The sequence below is a fragment of the Grus americana genome, chromosome 7, assembly GCF_028858705.1.
Source record: "Grus americana isolate bGruAme1 chromosome 7, bGruAme1.mat, whole genome shotgun sequence".
NCBI classification, from domain to species: Eukaryota; Metazoa; Chordata; class Aves; order Gruiformes; family Gruidae; genus Grus; species Grus americana.
In genome coordinates this window covers 21,304,805-21,320,625 of record NC_072858.1, presented here as the reverse complement: position 1 = coordinate 21,320,625, position 15,821 = coordinate 21,304,805, and the positions used below count along the sequence as shown (strand labels likewise).

At 41.3% G+C, this 15,821-nt stretch overlaps 1 protein-coding gene across 6 annotated transcripts in view; it reads right to left on the bottom strand.

Moving 5' to 3' along the window:
* LOC129208920 (WASH complex subunit 2A-like) overlaps positions 1-15,821 on the bottom strand; it is a 34,828-nt gene that overhangs the window by 8,207 nt on the left and 10,800 nt on the right. For 2 of the 6 annotated variants that reach the window (XM_054832430.1, XM_054832432.1), the window contains 13 exons: positions 13,649-13,813; positions 12,906-13,039; positions 11,342-11,434; positions 10,719-10,823; positions 10,038-10,154; positions 8,410-8,573; positions 7,836-7,947; positions 6,738-6,923; positions 5,539-5,721; positions 3,374-3,502; positions 3,075-3,170; positions 1,884-2,003; positions 269-346 (listed from right to left, as the gene is read on the bottom strand). In XM_054832430.1, the coding sequence (XP_054688405.1) occupies positions 269-346; positions 1,884-2,003; positions 3,075-3,170; positions 3,374-3,502; positions 5,539-5,721; positions 6,738-6,923; positions 7,836-7,947; positions 8,410-8,573; positions 10,038-10,154; positions 10,719-10,823; positions 11,342-11,434; positions 12,906-13,039; positions 13,649-13,813 (1,682 nt within the window). The remainder of the gene's footprint in view (positions 1-268; positions 347-1,883; positions 2,004-3,074; positions 3,171-3,373; positions 3,503-5,538; positions 5,722-6,737; positions 6,924-7,835; positions 7,948-8,409; positions 8,574-10,037; positions 10,155-10,718; positions 10,824-11,341; positions 11,435-12,905; positions 13,040-13,648; positions 13,814-15,821) is intronic. The other 4 variants (XM_054832431.1, XM_054832434.1, XM_054832435.1 and 1 more) reach the window with 4 other exon arrangements.

The following is a 15,821-nucleotide window of genomic DNA, read 5'->3' as shown; positions in this document are numbered from 1 at the left end:
TGCTGAGAAGAACTGCAGGTCAAAGAGAAGCCCACCCTCTGCCCCCAAATAGAGTAAATAGTGCTGCTCGGTCAGGTCTGAAACAGGAGGGGGAAATAATATTAAATATGCTATACAGAAAAAGTAAAGAAAATATGGCATCTGAAAAAAATAGTAAAATTGCAAGAATAAGGTAAGCAAGTAAAAAGATTTTTGTTTCAGGGAGAGCCATCAGTGAGGCAAGGAAGATTTTTTTTTTGAAAGTCAAAATGCCAGTAAATTTAATTACTTGTAGCTTTCCAATCCGAGATGAGGGCTCTTTGGTTTTAATGGGAACAGGACCTGTAGATTTCTGCACAAAATTACACTGGATTAAACAAGTGGACAAGTTGTTACCAACCAGACCATAGTTTGCATTTTAATACATCTGTAGAAAGCAGCTCACTGCTTACCAATTTCTTCTCGAGATACCTTGTTATCATCACATTCTATCACCAGAGCTTCAGTCACTAAATTTTCAGTATCAGTTCCCTACATGCCGTAGCCCCATCTTCATTACCACATTTCATTCCACCCTCCCTCTACAAAAATACTATACTTTGCCATAGTTACCCAACAACTTCCGTCTTCTCCAATTCACACACACCACCAGGCAAATCAAACTGTGACAGCTACCCTCCCCTAAGACCCTCTGAACTTGTGTGGCCGTGATGATATAACTAATTTTCTCTTTGTGACTGGCTATAACAGGGCCACAGACTTCAATGAAGCGCACACAGAAGCCAAGAGGGCTATAAAATTGTACCTCTCGGGCCGCAAGGAAAAAAAGCTTCAGAGAAGTAAGTGCTCCTCTATAGAAAGCAGGCCCCATCAGTGCCAGAACTAAGACTAGACTAAAAGAGCAAGAGCAGCTGTTTGGTCTGAAGATTTGCGTCAATTCTAGGACTCAGGGATGAACCATATCAGCTAAGGTGTTCTTCCCAGGGCTTGCTCTCCACAAGTTTGTAGCTAGGCCGTACTACTGTTGGTGTGACTGGGCAGTCAGAGCTCCATCAGCCAGGTAACGGAGAGCTTGCAAGGGTTAGGACACTGGTTTGGGGGTCTTGATAGCATGACAGAGGAATCCCAGTGTCTGAGGAGAAATGCATGCTGTGTTCGGCTGAACCTCAGACAAGCTGAGATCATTCCTATACAGGCTGTCAGTAGCTACAAAAAAGGGAAGATGAACGTGGTTCTACACTTCAATACTTCACCATAAGGGAAGACAGGCTAATTACTAGCCCTACAGACTTGCTCTGTGTTCCTCAGACCAGGGGAGAAAAAACAACACCCGCCATCCACAATGACAAGCTAATTTACAGAGGGAAATCCAACAAGCAGCTCTGAAGCACAAACCAGAATTCAGATCCAGACTGCCTCTCCCAGACACCCTTGGTTCTGCAAGATTAAGGACAGGAGCAGGAATCTTGTTTGCTCATCATAAAGTCTCCAGGATAAGATTCTCACCAGCCACAGATTTGTGCTGTATGCCTTGATCTCCTTTCTGAGAAAACCCACCTATGCTTTAAAGATGACATTCACTCCAACAGACACTGGCACTTCAGAGAAGAATGAACAACCCCTTTTCAATACAACTGGACTTGAAGTGTAGTTCTTCACTGCTTTGTACTTTGCCCTTATAAGTGTGTGGGCAATGAATAAAACATGGTATCAACAGCATTTAAACTTCTTGCTAGTAACAGTGCACCTGCTGATAAGCAGAGACAAGTTTGGTCATGCATGGCTGCTTTGCAGCCAGCGAATCCAGGCATTAGTTTTGATCTTTTCAAGAGACTTAATTACAACAAAATGATAATCTCCTTTTTCTTTGCATGCTGTTCAAGGCACAAGATTTAGGTACTTGCCTCTGTAGTTCCTGCCTTCAGAGCTTCATCTTGTTTGGCACTTAAAGCATTTTCTAGGAGGTTACTGCTCCCCAAGGAAGGGCCAGTACTGCCCTTAAGTGTTTTCTTCTCGGCTATTTTCTGAAAGCATTAAGAGCACAAGTCAACATGAGTTGGATAAAAAGCATGGTCTGCAGATCAAAAAAAAAAAACCAAGCAAAGCTTTTTAAAATCTTGCTTCTATCTGAAAAGAAAGTTAGCCACATCTTTTGATTCTGCAATGCATAGTAGGCACTGCCTTTTGGCTCTGCAGTGACAAGTACTCCTTGTGGACTCCTCCACTCCTTTAGCCTACCTCAGCCTTCGCTGTCTATGCTAACGATAAATAATGAGAGTTTCAATAAACTTTCAAATGCATACATATTTCCTCATGCACAGGACAGCATGGAAAATAAAAGCAGAAAGCTAGCTAAGGAACACTGCTATTTTTATGTTTTCAAGTAAACAGGCTCCATATATAGATGCCAAGTGCTAATTACTTAAGACCACCCCTTCCACAGTCCTCAGAGAAACAGTTTCCAGGAACTATTGCCAGTTTTCTAGCCTAACTTCCAGCTATAGACATGAAAATAGACTAAAGTAAAAGTTGGCTTCAATTTAATTAAGCTAAATACATTTAGAGTAGCAATTCAGAATGCGTGTTAGGACTTTGACCTCAGACCACCTGTAATGCAGTCTAGTTCATTACTGCAGCTGCTCACCCTCTAAAAACAATCCAATGATCACAAGGATTTTAATACCGCATTCATGACCTTAAATCAAACCAACATGCAGAGACTTTAATTACATAATTCATAGAGCAAGGCTCATTAGTCATGCATGAACTACAGAGGAATAATATTAGCAAGTTAAACAATAAAACAATACAAACTGTACTACTATGATTTCTGCTCAGGTATGTTCTCGTACACCTAAGCCAGTCCCAGAGGTACACAAAAAGAAAAAGAATCTAATCCTCTCATCCCAGCTTTGAGAGACCTAATGCATCTGTTTGTTCCCTATGTGTTCACGGCCATAATGGCATTTCTATTCCCTCGAACAGATTTGAGAAATCATGTCATTTCTTGTGGGAATACATCTGGAAAAAGTCCCTTCCATACACTTCTTCCCAACTTCTTTTATAAAAGCCATTTACAGTAGAGGAACAGGTACCGGAAGGTTTGTTTTAGTGGTACTGAAGAGATCATCCTCATCGTCATCTCCAAAAAGCCCTCCTCCAGATGATGGCTTCAGGATACGGTTTGCAGACTAAAGAGACAAAGGATAAAGAAAAGATGTGTACAGATCAAAGCACGTCTCCTTCAGCCTGTGATGCCTGAACCAATATTAGCACATGGCCCTCCCTGGAAATCAGTGACTTCTAAGCTGCATTCTAACAAGGAACACCAGTAAGCTGCACACTTCAAAGACTGTTTTTAAGCAGCTGGTTCTGAGGAGGACTTTGAACTCACCATCGACTTCTTGGGGCTGGCAAAGAGGTCGACATCTGGATCGTTGTCCTTCTGAAGTTTGTGACTGAAGAGGAGCTCTTCATCTTGAAAGACTCCAGTGCTTTTGGGCCGAATTCTTTTCTCGGATGCCTGGAAGGAGAGGAGAAAGGTCCACACAGTGAGAAACTCCCTCCTTAAGGAGGCTATGTGCCTGGTGATAAGGCAGGTTACAATTCACCTGAGGCTACATTACAACCCTGGTAACAAAAAATACAACTTTAACTGCCAGTTATATATTTTACTTCGACCAAATTTGCAAAACTTACAATGTAAATATTTGTATTCACAGTTCAATTTGATGGGAAGACATTAACCAAAATGTATCTGTGTCTGCTGACCTGAGATCCAGCTGCTACTATTTACCTGTAAAGTTTCCTTAGAGGGAAGGAGAGAAAAAAAAAAAGAAAAAAAAAGAAAAAAAGGTTTTCAGTATGTTATCATGAATGTACAGTAAGGCTTATATTTTAGTAAGACTTTTATGCCTTGAATTTTTCAGCTGAGGGTGCAGGATAGTGAAGTGAGAGGAAGAGAATCTGGTTAATTTTGTTCCTAAGCTACCTTTTTAAAGAAGAATAAAATAAAATTAAAAAAAACAAACAAACCAAAGTTGAAGGCCTGTAAAGCTATTTTTGTTGCTAGATTTCCTGTTCTCCTCCCATTAAAGCAAACACACCCCCACAATGAAGAACAGAACATATTGTCTGCCTTTGGCATGAACTTGTACTTTCAAATTTGCTGGTGGAGGGAAGGTTGACAGTCAAACATATCACCTTATCAGCCCTCCACTACCTGGCAAACCAACCAACATCAGCTGCTTGGACACCAAGAACAATGCCTTTCTATGATCACAGTACTGTATTGCACTCAGGTCTGACTTTCAAAAGGCAAAGGCCCCATTGAACGTCAGTATCTATGTTTTACTACCCAGCTGTCTCTTCAGGACCCACACAAATGAAAGGATGCCTCTTAAGAGCATAACTGAATGTCCAGTAGCATAACATCAGACTGAAAATCCAAGTAGCAGGAGCAGCAGTGATAAGAATAAAGTCCGATTCTCCCCTTGCCCGGCTTAGTCTCCAGGAGCCCCAAAGGGCTTCCTACTAAAGCTAGTTTCTAGTACACCATTTTTGGTCCATACACCCTGTCCTATGAGTTTTATTACTACTCCATGTGGCTTCTTGCAACCATCTCACAATGTGCCTCCTCCCTGCCCCTAAAATAAGCAAACACAGGATACATTCACAACAGGGAAATAAGTGTGCAAGCTAACAATCTTTTTGAACTGAGAAGCAGCTATAAAAAGGGATCTTTCTCAAAGAGCCATCTGTTTCATTCAGCTCCAGGGACTTCTGAATACAGTGTGTATAGCCTTTTAGAGTTGACAACTTTACGTGGTCATACTAAGATGATGAAACCTTGTGGTATACTGTATTATACAGCATGTACTTTTAGACATGATTTCAACTTTACAGAAAAAATTTTGGTATATCTGCATCAAGTAGAAACAAGAACATTGCCATGGATTCAAGGATATTGCTCCTGAAGATTCAAAATCTACTCTTGATGCTATATGCTATATCAGGAAAGCCAGACAGCAAGAATATGGCAACTGGAGGCTTTTTTAAAAAAAGTGAACACACATACTTGAAAAACAGAAGTAAAAATAGAATTAAGATGATTCTTGCTGAAGCTAAGTCTGCAGGCACATATCCACCAAGCAAACTGCAGCAATATAAAGAAAATAAAGGGATAAACCACAAGGTTTAAAATTCCACATTCTTCTACTTCCTAGTACCTCTGACCTTGAGGGCTAACTGGGGAATCAGTTCTGTACAGCAGACATCAAGTAGCTGCACCAAAACATCAGTACAGAATTTCTTTTCATACTAGCATGCAGCAAAATGCTTTTGAGTTAGTGGGATAGAAAAATTTACAGAGGCATTCAGGATAATGGGGAAGAGCAGGAGTATCATCTCACCCAAGAATCTGGAAGTTTAGAAATAGAGAAAGATTAGCCTCCATGACATGAAAAGAGGGAAGGGTAAAAACAAAACCTTGCCGAGAATAGGAGAGGTAGAAAGGTAAAAATTCTACTTCCTAGTGTTCAAGAATTTCCCTAAACTCACCACACCAATTTCTTCCTGTGCATTTTTAATGCCATCATCATCTTCCAGTATCTCCTCTTCCTCCTCCTCAAACAAGCTTAACACTTTCTTAGCTTGCGTCTTGACGTCTTTTTGCAGAGCTGGTGGTGATGCTGCAAACAGATCTGAACTGCTGGCTGGCTCTGAGGATGTTGCTGCAAAAGGCTCCAAAAAACAATAAAAAAATAATACATCAGCCTGTTATTTTGTTCGGGTTTGCTAAATAAAAACACCACTAAACTTTGATTAAATGCCAACAGTGGTCGGAGTTCTGCAATCCATTACCAAGCAGACAACTATATTCAACTCATTTTTCCTAAGCAGACAGAATAGCAACATGCAGATTAGCAAGAGAGAGTAGATAAAGAAGAGAACACACTTTATGGCTCTGAAGGGAACACAAGTTTCCTCCTGTAGCGCTGTTGATAAGCTGCTTCCTGCATAAGGCTTCCTCCTCATCCGTATGTCAGGTTGCATGTGCACCACAAGGCTGCATTAGAAGCAGCTTTGCTATAATCTCTGAGGTACCTAGATCATGCAACTTGGGATTCTTTGGAGTGGGCAGCACTACCTGAACCTTGAATGGGAAAGTGCAAAACATAACAACTACTCTGGAAATTCATCAGCTGTTAATTTCCTAACAATCACTCAGTAAGACCATGCCCAGGAGTAAGTTATGCTGAAGCTTCTTCAATAATACACTCAAATCTCATTCTGTAACAGTGCTGCCCAGGAGAAATTCACAGCCCTGAAAGCCACAGCAACTAACACCATTTATGTCATCAGACAGTATGCTGAAACAAAATTACTGAGCTTGAAGCAAAGCCTACACATTAGTATAAGCTATCTTTTAAAGGAAAGCCTCTGTTCATGTGAATAAAGATTACCCAGCCCACTGTGGAGGAAAAACAAAACAGACTTCCCCCTCCCCCACCCCCCAAAAAAAATCCCAAACAATTCTCTCATGTACATTAGTTGGGAAACAACTTTTAAATGCCATTTAATCAATTTACTGTTTGACTGACAAGCCATTTGTTAAATGAAGACAGTTATTCTCTCCTTGGCAATAGAAGAGGCAATCCATAAAGAGAATTCTGTCCCAAAACGGCGCTGTTAGATTTTTTTGTTTTTTTAAACTGAACCTTTACCAAACTTCAGATTAATGTAAGAAAATCCCTCACTTTTTCCTTTGTTTGCTGCCCTGCAACATCTGTTCCTCTAGGCACAGGAACTGCTCCAGGCTCTTCTAAACACCACAATGTATCTTCTACCTGGTTAGTCTTTGCTGCTGTATGTGGCAGGTCTTCCTTTTCCTCCTTTTCTTCTTCATTAAAGAGAGGTGGTGCTTGTGCTGGTTTTACTTTCTCCTGCAAAATTAAGAGAATGTTGTTGACACAAAATTGGTGGATATAGAAGCAGCATACGCTGCTGTGGGATAGCAGAGTCTCAGTTTGCCTTCTGCAGGGGTCTAGGGCATTGGCAACATGCTTGACTTCTACTTTCCTCCCATGGAACATTCTAGTTTGTGGCTTGATTTTTAGTATTACAGGATCTTTAGTTTGGTTTAAGAGTGCCAGGAAGCAGTTGCAATCTTAGACTGGATGCCCTGGGAATCTTATCGGGTTGGTGCCAGCAGCTAGACTGTGGCTTGCCTGTTTCTTCTTCTATTCCTAAGCCTATTATCTTTATGGGCCAGGACAACTGTTTTCCTGGTAAGCAGAAAGGTGAGGGGGGATGCAGCATACACATGTGCAGAAATTCCCACTACAGATACAGCTGTGTTAAGCTTTTTGAACTCCTACTCTCAATTCCAAAGCACAACCAGACAGGCAATATCTTAGATAGGCTAAGTTCATAAGACAGTGGATAGCATGAGCACCCTCAGCAGAGGGCCAGTAAGAAGCCTGTAAACACAGCTGAATCAGCTTGAGTTGACATGACACAAAGGGTAAAGCCCTAGCTTCACAGTCAGTAGTAAGCCATTTGTTCCTTTTAATGGTATTTTATGGTTGAGCTCTCAAAACATCCTCAGAAATGGCTTTTAGCATAAACCAAACAAATTTAGAGTTAGTGGTTAAGAAAATTTTGAAACCTCTATTAGACTGATGGTAGTAAGAAGTTTTTACATGTAAGAGTTCAGTCTGCTCTGTTCCCATACCCAATTTGCTAGAGCTACCATCATCTAAAGCAAGTTAGACTTACATTCAGTACCTAAAAAATAAGACAGCCTATAAAAAGATTAAGTGTTCCACTTTAGTTTTAAAAGAAAGGGGAGGTACCACTGCAGCCGTAGCAGCTGAAGGAAGTAGTGTTGATTGGGAGCTGAAGAGCGATTCTCCATTAATAGCATCATCTTCAAACAACAATGATACCTTCTGTGGCTTTCTTTGGCTGCAATGAGAGAGAGGAGAAAGTAGAAGATTCAGTGCAAAAGTTTCAGAGGCCATGCACTGCATCTGTTTAAAAGTATCACATAGGACCATAATTTGCATCAAGTGATCCCAGATACAGGGCGCAGCTTCCTCACTGTCTCAACAATTCTACCACCCTCCCTTCTTGTCTGCACAGCTTTCTGCAGAAGCAAAGATATAAAGGCGTCAAGAGGATTTTATATCACAGGCAGGGAAATGGAGACCCCAGCTCAGTGGTGGCAAGAAGAATGATCCACCACAGATATGAAAGAGGTAAAAGAGCCCAGACCTGCCCATGCCCACTCAAACACCTCTACTTCCTCCTCAGCAGCAGTAGCAAGGGACAACATTTGCAATATGCCTGGGTCTGTCCAGTTTTGAGGGCACTGCTGGGCTGTTCTGAAAAAAATGCCCCCCCCCCCCCGCCTCCCAGGACTGTCACCTCTCTTTAGTGATTGCAAATAAATCCTCCTCATCCTCTTCCTCAAAGAGGCTCGTCTTCTTCACAGCTTTAGCCTGACTGACAGAGCTAGCTGGTTTTGCAGGGTCCTCTTTTCGGTCATCTTCAGAAGGAAGTTTAGCTGGCTTGGAGACATTCCAGTGTTCCTTAAAAATAAGGAACCCTAAGTTTTCTTTTGTCTTGGTTAAAGCCACTTTGCTACCTTCTCTATAACCAGAGACACTTTAGCATCCTAGCAGTCCTTGCATCTCTCTATTAGTTTATTTTCCTGCCTTTGTGCTAGCCACTGTAATCTGACATTCCTCAGGCTTTGCAGAGAGCCTGGCCGCCTTTTGACATATGGTATTTGCCCAGCAAAACAGGGTATGCACACTTTACTATTATAGTTGCTCTTGACAACTGAGGTCAGTGTCAGCTGCAGTCACAGGAGTAAGGTCACCCAGTAGAAAATGATTTGAGCCGCTTAAATAATTAGCAAGCTTGATATAGGGGAAAAAACCCACCCCAAAACAAACAAACAAATCAAGAAAAAACCCACAACATCCCACACCCATTACTAGAGCACATGATGCTGCATTTCTTATTTCCTCATCTTTCAACCACCGTACTTTTCCCTCCCCCTGGAGGGTAGGAAAAAAAAAATTTAAAAAAAAGATAATCAAGCCTGCCCACTGAACAAGTCGAAAATCTACATTAGAAGGAAACATTTTTGGCATTGGAAGAGTTTTCTGGCTTGTGTGTTTTCTCATACTCAGCATTTCAAGTGGTTTGCCCTGTTCCCCACCTCTGTTCCTCCTCCTTCTGAAAGGGACTACAGGCATGTTGAAGTATGAACTTGGTTTATTCTAGATTAAGATGAAAATGCATCTAGAGATATTACTAGTATCCACTAAACAACCAATTACAGGACAGGTAATAAAAATCAAGTCTACACAAAAGAGTAATTTTGGGAGGTGGGAGGGCTAGGAAGAGTCTGGATCCTATTCATGTGAATTAATTCAGAGAGTTTCCAGACAAGTTTTTAATTTACTTAGTGTCTCTGTCTTTCATTTAACACGCAGGACAACACCTAATCCATCACTAAATCCATCACACAGGAAAGTGCTGCTCTCTGGGAAGCCTAGTCATCTATGTTTCATTTTTTCCCATTCCTAGATTAAAAAAACACCCAACCAAAACCACAACAAACAAAAAACCCAACAAGCAAACAAAAAAACCCCACCCCAAAAAAACAAAACAAAGAAAAACTCACGATATATCTATCTAGAACTGCTAAACTTTCCTTACAGAAATTAAAGCAGTAAGAGCAGACTTATTTTTCCCTTCTAAGTCAGATTTGTTGGCAGCAGTCTCCATTTGCTATCCATCTTTTAATAAATTACGTGAAAGAGAAAATTCATATTTTCAATGTGACTTCTGTTACCTAGATCCTGAGATAATTTGAGCCAAGAATCAGACAGCTTCCTGAACTGCAAACGAGTCACAGGATTGAGGTAGGCCTGGCATGTGGACACAGCAGAGTTTGACTGTGGTTCCCATTTCCACAGTTTTATGCTTTGCCCTGCATAAAGCCCAGTAACCCCTTTCAACAAAATCTTACTCCTCAGTACCTCCTCATCACTGCTGAACAATAAGCTGGAGGCTTTCTTGAGTGGCTCTGACTGTTTTGCTTTCTCCTCCAGGGGTTTTTCCTGTTGCTTCTTGGCAGGTATCACACCAAAGAGATCCTTAAAATAAAAATATAAAAAAAGTCAAAAACCAAAGCTGCAATGAAAGGCTTATTGAGAAGTCATCAGCATGCAAGACACTGTTGCCACCCACTTCTAAGACGAGTAGGATGGAGAATTCTTACACACTGAAAAGGGAGAAAAAAGCAATTCACCAGCCATAACATAAAAGAAACAAGAAGTTATCCATGTGGCTAGGTACCACAGGCCAGGATAAAACAGCTTCTTGAAGCTTATATCCGTTCTACTGCTCAGTGTTCTCTAGTCCTATCAATCAGGGGGGGATAACGTCCTTCGTGTTTAGGTCCAGACATTATATGCACTGACTGCAAAGTACTAAAAAAAGGACACCAAAGAACTCGCAAGAGTCTCTGCTACCATTCTCCTCCATAATGCTGTCTACATGCTCAGAACTGCTACGCAACGCAAGATCGATATAGTGCTCTAATTTAGTGCTCCATATACAAGCTTAGTGTTGTAAATTTCTGAATATTTCCTGCTGCTTTAGCAACAGCTGTGCAGGAGGTTTCCCATACACAGGCAGTATCAGGAAGTGGTAGTTACCTCTTCATCATCATCAAACAAGGAGGGCGGAGCTTTTGTCATGGACTTGCTGGTGGGGAGAGATGTAGCTTTGGACTTCACAGTTTTACTTGATGAAAACAAGTCCTGTGCAAACCAAAGAAACGTCACGTTGCAATGCAATGCTATACATTTAAGAACTCTAAATGGGACATTCATGTTTTTCCTTTTTAAAAAAAGCATGCAGTGTGCCTATGAAGTAGGGAAAGATTGTCTTACTCAGATGTACCAATCACCTGCAACTCCACAGGGATTTCCCTCGGCTTTGCAGATTAATTGCTAACTGGAAGCTGAAGACACAAAATTAAACATATGCATTCTTTCATGATTCTTGATCTTGATTTGCTGATCTTTCCCCTCTTCAGGCTTTCAATTTATGCCTGTATGTACCACACAACTTTAACTCTCTGAAGACGGGGAAAATGTTCCCACAGACTTCACTCTTGGAACGAGAGGGAACTTTCAGAATGGCTAGGAGTAGATGCGTGGATGTCAGAGTTCCCAATCCTACAGATAAATAAGGAGTCCCCAGATACAAGTAGACTGAAGCTAGGGTAACTCAGATCCCAAGGATTTCTGTAGGAATTTATTAAAGAGATACTCACTTCAGAATCCTCCTCATCAGAGAAGAGGCCCCTCTGCTTTCTTGGAGGCTTTTCAGATAAAGGCTTGAAGTCCTCACCTGGAGATAGTTGACTCTTTAGGACAAATAAAGACACTGCATCAGCACCCATTTAGATTCAGTAAGGGCCAGCACAACATATGATCCATTCTAAGAGGCATGCTGCTGGAAGCATCCCAGCAGTTGAAGGGATAGAGCACAAGCTTGTCACCCATGGGCTGAAGTCCAAAACTCATATGCTGAGTGAGTTCCTCACATGCAGCCAGAGCTACACACAAGTGACTTCAGGTCTTACCATAACCTCCCCTCCCACCATCATCCTTCTCAGCAGAAAACTATATGCAGCAACTCATGCCAGGCCTCCTCAGGAGTTAAACAGAAAGGTTTCTTTTAACAAGCTGTGTTTTGTAAAGGAAGAGGGCAGTTTCTGCCAGCCATCGTTTCCTGCATTAACACAGCACAGCCCCAGCCTGCCAACAGCTATATTACCATTAAACCCAGAATGATTACAGACCCAAGCACTACTGTCAGCAAGGTTCGAGTATAAGACAGCCCTCACTTCCTGACAGAGCAGGAGTGGTGCTGCTGAATCAGTTCTCATACAATCCTCCAGAAAAGCCAAGTGCTCTGAGATCAGAGCAATGGCATTGGATGACCTCCCACCACCACTCCCACTCCATCGACCATGGATACTCCTGTACTACACCAGAAATAGAAGCTGGTTTTGGCCCTTGTGTTCAGGTGCTTCTCATAAGGCAATATGGAGAAAGTCCTACAGCAATTTGCATCAGACATCCCTAGCACTGTACACTTCTCAGTCCAGAGGGGAGAGGAGTCACTGTAGCTCATTAAGTTCAAATACTCCTTGGACAGCGAATATGTATAGTATGAATATAGACAGTCTCTGCCATAGAAACAAAGAGCATTACTACTTTCCTCAACACACTGTTCTGAAAATGAAAGTGGAGTGGACATTAGGAGACTCTCATAACTCCATACATGCGTCCTCAGGACAGCATTTAGAGCTTTCTACAAGTTAAGAGTTTTCACTGAAAAATAGCTTTCTAAACACTCCAAGTATTGTAAACGCTTATGTAGAACTGTGACATCCACCTTCCTCTCCCACAATAAATACAAGCAATGGGTTACCAGTTAAGTTGCTATTAGCAGTTGGTATAAGTGCAAACACAGTCTCTGCATCACAGAACTGTGAGACCAAAGGTCCTTAAGTCAGGCTGGTTCCATTTCAGCCATGAATATCATAAAGATTTTTATTATCAGAGGCTTCTCATTTTAATCCAGTCTTAATATGATTCTTCCAATCACTGCCCACACCAAAAAACCGCCCAAACAAATAAACCCAAAGTTTGAGAGGCAATAGGCATTTAAGGATGCCTGAAGCACTCGGGTCATAGAAGACTCTATGAACCTAGGTCTGTTTCACAAATATGGCACTTACATAGTGTTGTACATGGAAAGACTACTTCAGCTGCAGTAGTAACTCCTTCCTAAAACCTTAGTCATACAATCCATTTATATGCCATTACCTTTTTTTCCATGACTGTCTCCCTACGGCTTTCTGTTTCTTTAGTTGTGCCAGCAACCACAGGAGGAATGGCAGGTTTTTCCTTGAATAAGTCACCTTCTTCATCATCGTCAAATAGGTCAGCTGCGGACTTGACTGCATTGAGACAAGACAAACAGGGAATGATGAGAACTGAATAGCCACTACTGAACAAGAGAAGGTACTACAGTCTCAAAAGATATCATGCTCCCTTTTTAAATATGACCAACTTCAGGAGTCTTTAAGAGAAAAAGCTAGACAAACTCTCAAAGTGAAACACCACTTACTCGAGAGCACTGGTGACAGAGAGTGCAGTCAACAAGCATTGGGGTAGAGTCAGTTGGCATCTCTAAAGGCAGTGTTTTGTATTGGCTTGGCACCTCTAAAGGCCTAGAGCTTACCAATAGGGAGTGTTGGGCACAGGGACTTAAGGCTGCGGGAATAAAGTCTGTACCATTTCTCTGGTTCAAATCTAGATACTGCTCTAGCAGTAGGAGGAGCATCCTAAGAGGCGAAAGTCAGTGGAAAGCAAGTACAAATAAACTAGTTCCACACCACTCTGAGCAAAAGAAATGCCAATAACAAAAAAACCCCAACCAACTCCCCCAAAAATCCCAAGCAGAAGTAACAGAATTCAAACCTGCATCACTAACTTATTGGTTCCTATCAGTCTGCATTTTGATGACCTTTAATGTTTAATCTTCCACTGCATATGTATAGAGGTACCTGAATCTGGAGGCTTTTTAGTTGCTCCCACAAAGAAGTCATCATCATCATCATCATCAAACAGAACAACTTTCCCAGGTTGTTTAGGGGTTTTCTCTGTGCTTTGTGCTACAGGTTTCTTGTCCTTTTCCACAATTACAGTAGAACTAAACACATCACTTCCTCCTGAAGGTCAGATAGGGGGAAGAAAAAAAAAAAGCAACCAAAAAAACCACCCACACAGAGATCATTGTCAGTTACCAAAATGCCAAACTTGTGCCAGAGTAAGTGGAGTCAGGCAGAGTTCTATCACAGCAATTTTTAATGTGCTCCTGCAACAATGCTGCATCAAAAGCATTAGCTAGAAACTTCCCGATAAAGCCAAGTCACAGACAGATGGCCCCTCACTCTCACTGCAACCACTTCTTCCTCAAACCTGCACATGTCCCCTAGGAACAGCAGCCAGATTCCGTGTTAGAGACAGAAGACACAGCAGTCCCTCACTGTCATCCCTATGGACTTCCCGAACCAGAATCCTACTTTACTAACTAGTAAGCCACACCACTGTGAACAAATAAAAGTGGTAAGGTGCTTGAGGAGAGTGGAGGACAGGTGACTGAGTTCTCCCAAGGACCTGCACTTGTCATGCAAGACCACCAGAAGTACTGTGGTATGAGGCTGAGTTTGGTCCCGAGATTCCTGCGTGCTTCAGATATGGCAGTGATCAACTAGAATAAGCTGGAAACAACTGTTTCTTCTACATCTGGTGTGGAAATGTCCTGCTCCAGTGATACATGCATGTCAATGGATTGTCTGCAAACACTTTTAGTGTTTTTGGTAAAAATAGGCAGCCTGGTTCTAAACCTGTCTTTTTTCTCCTTATGTATAGATGCTTGGAAATGGCATGGGGGGAGGAGAAAGATACTTTAATGGAAAGGTTGGGAGAAAGTAGACCAACTGCTGTTTGGTTAAAAGTCAGTAGACTGCATGAATTTTAAACAGCACAGCAGCAATTTATTACAATAAAAACATATAGCACTATCAGAAAGTGCCACAGGATTGACAGAAATACAGCCACAAAATTTGATTCATTATTAAACATTCTCAAGTTCCTAAACAAACTGTTCACTGGGAATGTGTTCATCAAGCAATTTTGAATAGCAAAGGAGACTCAATCTTAGTTTTTCTCTGGTGACTGAAGTCTGTCTACAAGTTACGGAGGGAGCAACTGAAGACTTTGAGTAAATGCTACATATAACTTAATTCCTGATGAACTAGAACAGGACACTATTAGAATGATGATAAGTTCGTTGCTTATGCAACAGTACCTCCAAGAAAGAGGAAAGGATAAAGAAAACCTCAATCTGCTGTCTTGAACTTTGCTACAAAGTCTTATAATTACGTAGAATGACCATTGCTGATGTATATCTTTGATCCTGGAGTAAAAAGGCTGTATTTGTATACATGCTACTCTAAAAATAACACTGATTGAGGACTCAGTTAACTGAAGCAATAGTCTTAAAATAGGCTTCTCTTAATAAAGGGCAAAACTTAAAATTAATAAGGTAACTCAATCAGAAGATGAAGACCCTACACAGAGACAGAAATCAAAGTCAGTTGATTCAAAGAGACTGGTGACGTGTTTCTTTTCATTGCTCAGCTTGATGTCTGTTATGGAACAGGGATCTTTGTACAATTTTTTTTTTTTTCCTAGCTCCGAGTTACAGAGCTGATCCTTCTCTATGTATGCAGATCCTCCTAATCCAAACCAAAGAAACAAGACTGGTCTTATTTACCTGTGCCACAAAAATATAGGAACTTGATGTTTAAACTGCTCTGCTAACCTAAAGGAATATGATCAAATCTGAAACAAAATGCGTTTCCTTCTCAGAGTACAGAGGAAAGGCGTGACTGCATGCACTGCAGACTTAAGTGTGTATTATCAGTTAAAGTAACACACATCCTTAAAAGTGCATAGCAGAACACTGGAAGCTGACAGCTGCTGCTATCTGCCATCAATGATATCTACCTTCAGAGCTCCTACAGAATTTTGATTATCCATAAAGCATACTGCAGTTCAGACTTAGCATGGTAAAAGCACCTGTATTTGTCATTAAGCACATGATCAAGCAATGCAGTGCTGCTGTACTGGAATAGTTTTCTTCTTTAAAACCATCCCAGTAGGTTTTAAAGA